The 7,994-nt window shown below is 36.5% G+C and overlaps 1 protein-coding gene across 1 annotated transcript in view; it reads left to right on the top strand.

Moving 5' to 3' along the window:
* Window positions 1-7,994, top strand: part of LOC106478593 (filamin-A-like) — a 129,916-nt gene that overhangs the window by 4,466 nt on the left and 117,456 nt on the right. Inside the window, 1 exon segment of the mRNA XM_022382204.1 lies at window positions 2,112-2,485. Coding sequence (XP_022237912.1) covers window positions 2,137-2,485 — 349 coding nt within the window. The 5' untranslated portion in view covers window positions 2,112-2,136.

The following is a 7,994-nucleotide window of genomic DNA, read 5'->3' as shown; positions in this document are numbered from 1 at the left end:
ATCTTCATAATTAGCTTTCCTGAGCCTCGGTATAGAAGCCGAAACTTCGGTTCCTTTTTTTTTTCAACAGGCGGTTGCAATCCATTAAAGTTTTCAAAACAACTAAGTCCACCCTGCCTAAAGCTCCACTGTAACATCTAGCATTTCTAACTTCGCCTGTAGAGTCTATCTGTCCAGTCTTTATAGCTAGTATCCCTACCTTCGCGTATAGAGTCCGCCTGGCCCATCTTTATAGCTAGCATCCCTACCTTCGCCTGTAGAGTCCGCCTGGCCCATCTTTAGAGCTAGCATCCCTACCTTTGCCTGTAAAATCCATCTGAGCTACCTATTTAGCTAACATCCCTACCTTCGCCTGTAGAGTCTATCTGGCCAGTCTTTATAGCTAGTATCCCTACCTTCGTCTGTAGAGTCTATCTGGCCAGTCTTTATAGCTAGTATCCCTACCTTCGTCTGTAGAGTCCGCTGGCCCATTCTTATAGCTAGCATCCCTACCTTTGCCTGTAGAGTCCATCTGGCCAATTTGTTTAGCTAGAAGCCCTACCTTCGACATAGTTCTTCAGATCCTTCTTTATAGCCTGAGTCGACCCTCGCCTGAAGAATTAATCTGATCCGATTAACAAGGCTAGCTACTGTATGATCAATTGTTGTTTTAGTTTAGATGTGAATAGAGAGTGTTTAAAACGGTTAGTTACGGAGTTTGGCCACCAATAGACTTGTCCTTTCACTTATGGCTAGTACGTTTTATTCAGTAATGGGTGGTATATTATTTATGGGCAGTATGTTCTGTCATGTGTGGTATCTTATATTCAGTTATGGTATCATATTTTTTATGGGAAATATGTTTTGTTCTGTTATGGATATTATATTCATTTATGAGTGTTATGTTGTATTTAGTATTGGGTAGTATGTTCTTTTTAGTTCTGGATTGTATGTTATATTCTATTATTGGTGGTATGCGGTATTCATTTATCGATGATATGTTAAGTTCTGTTGTGGGGGATACGTTGTATTCATTTATCGAGGATATGTTAAGTTCTGTTGTGGGGGATACGTTGTATTCATTTATCGAGGATATGTTCTGTTGAGGGGGATACGTTGTATTCATTTATCGATGATATGTTAAGTTCTGTTGTGGGGGATACGTTGTATTCATTTATCGAGGATATGTTCTGTTGAGGGTGGCATGCTGTATTCAGCTCTGGGTGTTGTATTATACTCCGTTATGGATAGTACACTGTATTCATTTATCGGTGGTACATTATGTTCTGTTGTGGATGGTATGTTGTATTCTGTTATCTCATAAAAACTAATGATGTACTGAACAGTATAACCTGAATAAAAAGTATCTTTAATTAAACGGATATTCAGATTTTGTCTGTAATTCTTCTTCACCGCATAGTGGTACAGTCATTTTGTTGTTGTTTGTTTTAGAGAGCAACATAATCATAAAACAAAAGTTATAATACGATATGTTCAGAAATAAGCGAGTGTTATACGATATGATGTAACTTTCATTAACGAAAAAACCCTCTCTGTCGTTTTATGACATCAAGTAAGAAAAGATGCGAACACAACGACCTCTTTCATTACTTGAGTTAAGTTCCATATGTCGCTGTGGTAATAAAAATTGTCAGTAGTGGCAGCAGCTATTTGGGCAAGTGAGTTCTTTTTATTACATCGGTTGTTTATGTGTAACGAAAGAGATCAGATTTACACTTAAGTAGAGTTAACCAGAAATCTTGGAGAATTAAAAGTTTAAGCTCCAAGGTTAGACGGAGTATCTGTCAAAAAAGAAGCATTGGAGATATTATAGAAGGACCTTCGGTTGTTGTTTTTTATGCTCATTCTTATTTAAAATATATTAAGAACGTTACACATCTTTTTCTTTTTTTATCACAATATCTGTTTATCTTTCTGCCTCAGAATTACGAGCAAATTTGTTCCAATTTACAAGTTTATATGATGGCTTATCAGTGGAAGTTCATTCGGTTGTTTTCGAACTTCAACAACTGTAGAAATTTTTAAGATTTTTTTTTTTTTTTATACTGTGATACATACCTTTGTTGAAAAGTTATCAATGTGGTTTGGGTAATGTTCTGTCTATTCTCCAGGTGGCGTAAGCGTCGAATCAGACCAATGAATTCAAAAGAGCTTAAAATCTCGTGCACACAACCCGGTGTTACCGGACAGGAACAGGACGAAATGGAACGTGAGCTGGCTGAAGATGCCGCCTGGAAAAGAATTCAACAAAATACCTTTACCAGGTGGGCTAATGAACATCTCAAAACAGTCAACAAGGCCATCGGGAACTTGGAAACTGATCTGTCTGATGGACTACGGCTAATAGCCTTAGTCGAGGTACTGTCTGGAAAAAAACTGCCCAGGTACAACAAGCGACCAACCTTTAGGTCCCAAAAGCTGGAAAACGTATCTGTGTCTCTCCTGTTTCTTCAAAACGACGAAGGAATTAAGATAGTTAACATAGGTAAGTGTCTCGTTTTGTTTTGTAAGATAGAAAAGCTGCGCCACACACCTGTTGGAGTATACATATATGTACGTGTTCTATATATTCTCACGTGCTCGCAGACTGCTTGGGTGAGGCTCGAAACGGATGCCGCTTGATACACTGCACGTATATTGCACTATAAAGTACCCCCTGAATCAAGATGGGAGAGTTGCACAAAGTTATGTTTATACTGCTCTTAGTGACAAAGGCCCATTAGTGGACTTTGATAGATAGTTTACATTATCCCGCAGGAACTGCTTCCTTATAAGTCAAAACTGACAGTTAACAGCTTGAATGGGTAATAAATAAATCTTTATTATAGATGTGCAAGGTTATGTCATAATCGGGTATGTTGTACATTTATAATAGTTTTTTCGTTTCCCATTTAAGCCGTCTCCAAACTTTTAAATGTTGCTTTTGTAGAGTAAAACTAAAGGATGAAACTTAATCAGTGACAGAATACGTGAATCGTAGGTTTTCAGTAGACGGTAACAATTATCACTTGCTGGTTGACGGTATCCATCTTAATCTACTACTAATACTACTACTAATAATAATAATAAAAATGATGCTTGAACATTTGTATTTTTAATTAAGTTCATTTTTGTTCGTAGAACATTCATTTCCTTCCTGCTTTTAAAACGTAGCCATATTTTATATCACCACGTCCAAGTCTCCAGGTTACACCGAGACTGACAAAATTACAACCTGGTTGGACGCAGTTAACATTCATCCACTGATGTATGTTCTTTTTATGTACTGTGAGTTGATTACAACACCACGTCTTAGTTGATTGTGTACCTGTAAAACATTCAACCAATGGTGTATCTTCTTTTTATATCGAGATGATTATTAGAAATAAGTGAAAATTCTCGGACTAAGTCTTGAAGAAAACCTGTTTATATTATTCAACAATCTGATGACGAGGAACCCATTTTTCGAATATAAAAGTTTGGAGACGGCTTGAATGAGTAATAAACAATACTTATATTATTCAATAATGCTTGTGTAGAAATTGAACACACAATCATTAAGCCTAACTTCCTGGTCATATTAATAATATATTCATGTAAGTGTAATAGAAACCTTGGAATACGTACTTTCACATAATTTGCATAGCGTCCCCAGGAATTAATTAACAATAGTCTGCTATTTCATAGCTGGCCGAGGTGAGCTTACCCTCCAAGAAATTAATTAGAGACTGGGACGAAAGGTAATAAACTACAGACGAGTTTGAGGTTGAATGGAGAACTAGAGCGATTAATTAAGGTGAGACTCGTTTTTGAGACTGTTTACTACTTTTGACCTGACCGGTGTAAATATTAGCTTGACAGTTACGGTTTGAGTTCAACAACCTCTGTTTTGGTTTGCAACTTGTATTAACTGTAACTTCTACTAACCAGGTTATGTCGGCTCGAGCTCCTATAGAACCTACAAAATGTTCACAATGAAACCCCCCCCCCCCAAAAAAAAACATGTTATACGATATACCTAATACAAACACAAGAAGTTCATGTTTCACACATTAACATAAGGAGATTTGTTTGTTTTGAATATTCGTGCAACGCTACACAAAGGTCATGTGCACTATCCGTCCCTAATTTATAACTGATAGACGAGAGGGAAGGCAGCTACTCTAATCGAATAGTGGAATTTTACAGTTAGCTTTTATAACGCAATCATGACTCCAAAGGTTGGAGCTCAGTTTTCTTTATTTTCGCCGTTATTGTGTATAGTAGGGGGACGTGAACCATGGAACCTTGGATCTACATGCTAATCAATAGGCAACGCTTGCCCAGACAAAAGGGGAAGTAACACATTATACACAGTAATTATTCAGAAAACGGCCGCTTTATATATAGATAAATGAAACCATGAAACAAGCATAATAAACACAGACTTACGTTTGTTTTCTGTAACAATTATTATTATTATTATTATTGATGTATTGAAATTCGCCTATAGTTGTTTCTACTGACATATCTGGTTTTGTGATTTGAAAGAAAGGCCTGCTCTAAAAGTATTTTTTTTTTTAAGTGTGTGTGTTTGGGGAGGTGGGGATTTTACTTGCCATAATTTGTATTCACATCATTAAAAAATAATTCGAGAAAGTAATCTTCTCTTCAGCCACTTTCACCCACTCTTATAGACATACACCTTCTTATTACCAATAGAAGTCATTACAATCTAGTTAATTAAAAACGTGGATGGTATTTTAATCGATACGTACACATTTCAAATCTACACCCACATTACTCGAGGTGCGTCTTCGCGTGACATCAGCTACTGCACGTGGCATGAGCGAGGATCTTACCTCGCCTTTCCGTGTTGTAAAGCCACAGTCGTAATTTGGCAACGTCAACAATTTTTTACTGTATTTAGTATTTGGAAAAGAAAAAACGTCGCGACATCTCTTGACGTGTTTCCGGTTTGTCTTCACAGGAAGTAATGATTTGTTTCATATCCAGGAGCTGAGTTGTTTAGTAAACTGTGGTATGAAAGTTTTCGAACAAAATTATTGATGTGTACGTGTGTGTTTAGGACCTAGCCTGCATGAAACTCGTGTGTTGTCAAAATCTGTCTGTGTTATTTAGTGGTTGTAAAGATTTGACATTCTGCATTCACTTTTATATTACTCTATAGTCGGGATTTCTTCAAGACCTGCTATCATCTGTTTATCATATCAGATTTTAATTTTAACAAAATTCCTACGCAAAAGATACAAGATAGGACAAAAAAATATTTTTTTAATCTTTTATTTGCAATAAAAAGAAGAAAAAAACTGCAATATAACGAGAAGTGTTACAGTGGTCTTATCCTACTGAAATTCATCATTGATATCTCTAGAAATGTCACAAGAGTATCATGGGCGCCCGCAGGAAGGGGCAAGGGGTCACTTGACTCCCCCTGGATTTTCAAAGAGAAAAAAAATAAATACTAGATATGTAAAATTATTCTTCTATGTTATTGGAAAATCATAAGATATTTGTATTTCGATTTCATAATTTTTTCAAACTTGAGTTACTTGACCCCCCCCCCCTAATTTTTCTGCGGACGCCTCTAAAATTTATAAATGACTCTCTGCAGAGGCGCGGGAATTTTCGGCGTTTCAGCAAGATATCGATCATAGTTTTTTTTAATCTGATATTTCAAGACCCCAGCTGGGTATTCGGAGCACGGATCCCGTGTGCAAGTGCCTAGCGACGCCTCCGCATCTCTGGAAATGTTGCAAACGTTTTACCGTATTGAAGTTTAGTATTTAACATATCTGTTTTCCTATTTACATCTATTTATCATTATAAGCGGTGTACTTGTTAAGTCCACCATGCCATCACTTTTCATTACAAGAAACACATGTACTCCAGTAATTGTAGAGGATGTAAGGTTGCTAATGATGAAGACACTTGTTGTTTATCAAAAGCATACTTGTCAAAACCAATACCTTTAGCTCCTTTTGAGGTTTTAAAAATGGTATAAAGTTACCATTCGCTTGTTAACATGTAGCCCTCGAGTAGCTTTGGCGCGAAATTCAACAAACAAAGAGTTTCTCATCTAGGAACTTTCCTTCGCATCATTACTACCTTACATAATACAACTATTTGTAAACTCAATAATGCAAACTCCACAGGGCTAAAAAGTAAACTAATCATCCATACCCAGATTATATAATACTAACAAATCTGACAAAATTCGTGAACATGGCCCTGAAAAGAGAAGAGTACCAGAAAGTACAAATGAAATGCATTATCATCACGCACATCATCATACTCAAGCTTAAAAAAATCACCAATAGTTCAGGAGGGAAGAAAAGGTCCAAGAAGTACCTGACTCTCCCAGGTCTACAAAAGACCTGATGCCGAAACGACAGGAACTTTCATGGACATGGCCCTGAAAAGGATACCAGAAATTAGAAAATAAATTCCATCATCAGCACGTCAATTATTATATTCCATAGCATCCAAAATCAATAATAATTCAGGAGGGAGGAAGAGGTCAAAGTAGAACCTGACCCTCTCGGATCCATAGAAAAGATCTAAATCCCAATCCAGACAAAAAGGAACTAAGTTGTTCCAGTAAACCGTGATACGGGAGTATTAGTGTGTACGTATCGGAGACGTGTGTGTGTGTGTTGAGGACCTACCCTTCATGGAACCCGTGGGTTGTTATAACATGTCTGTGTTGTTTATTGGTCGTAAACATTTGGTATTCTGCATTCACTTTTACATCTCTCTACAGCTGGGAGTCCTTCAAGATTTATCATCATCTGTTTATCATATCAGGTTTTAATTTTAACAAAATTCCTACGCAAAAGATAAAAGACATGCCAAAAATGTCCATCATGTCCCCACATCTCCATACAACACACCTCAATAACTGTAGAGGGATCAGGGTTACTAATGATGACGACACGTGCTGTTTATTAAAAACATACTTCTAAAAACCGATACCACTAGCTCCTTCTGAGCTTTTAAAACTGGTATAAAGTTACCATTCGCCTGTTAATATATAAGAGTGAGAACGTTTTGACAGAATAACGGACTTCCCGAATATTGTATTGTATGACTAGGATAATGTTTAACCTGTTATAAAATAAACTTGTAAGTCATGTGCAATCATTATTCGCATTCGAGACTATGACAGGTTATATTTTGTGTGATTAGGGCCAAAAAAAGGAAGGACTAGGTGAAATCCACCCCCCACACGGAATAAGAGAGAAAAATCAAAGACTGGATATATATTTTTTTAATGTTTCATAGAAACTTATTATTTAGTAGTTTTTCATTACAGCTTGTTAATTCATAAATATTTGCTCAACCATTATCAAAAACATTCGTTGTCGTTAATAAACATTAAACTTAATATTTTGTATACTATTCACCCGTCGCTTGTGTTAATGTGTTTCTCAGTCTGTATTTATATTATTAGTATTGAACTATATTAGAATTATTTATGAAGCTCGCAAATAATCTTTAATCTGGCCCTGTATGTGACAAGCATAATTTTTGCACATTACCATCTCAGTATTTCTCTCTTACGTATTCAGATTTATAACTGTTGCTTCAACGAAATTAACTGTTTGTTTGTAGTTAAACGCAAAGCTATACAATGGGATATCTGTTATGCCTACCACCGGCATCAAAACCCGCTTTTTAGCGTTATAAGTCCACAGGCTTACCTCTTGGCCATTGGGGGCCAATGAAATGTTAAATGTAATTTACTCCACCTCCTTCCAGTAAACGTTTCTCACTTTAACAGTACTAAAACTACAGTTAGGAAAGACTATATTCAAGCAAACAAGAGCTCCCACGTGATTAAACTAAAGTTCTTGTCTTTCGTTGTTCTGTACCTGGTAAAGGTGATTGGACTTAGTATAACAAACCAATGATATATATATATATATATATATACACACACACACACACACACACACACACACACACACACACACACACACACACACACACACACACACACACACACACACACA

This window comes from Limulus polyphemus, unplaced genomic scaffold, assembly GCF_000517525.1.
Source record: "Limulus polyphemus unplaced genomic scaffold, Limulus_polyphemus-2.1.2 Scaffold230, whole genome shotgun sequence".
In the NCBI taxonomy this organism is placed as follows: Eukaryota; Metazoa; Arthropoda; class Merostomata; order Xiphosura; family Limulidae; genus Limulus; species Limulus polyphemus.
This window is presented reverse-complemented; position numbering and strand designations above follow the sequence as displayed.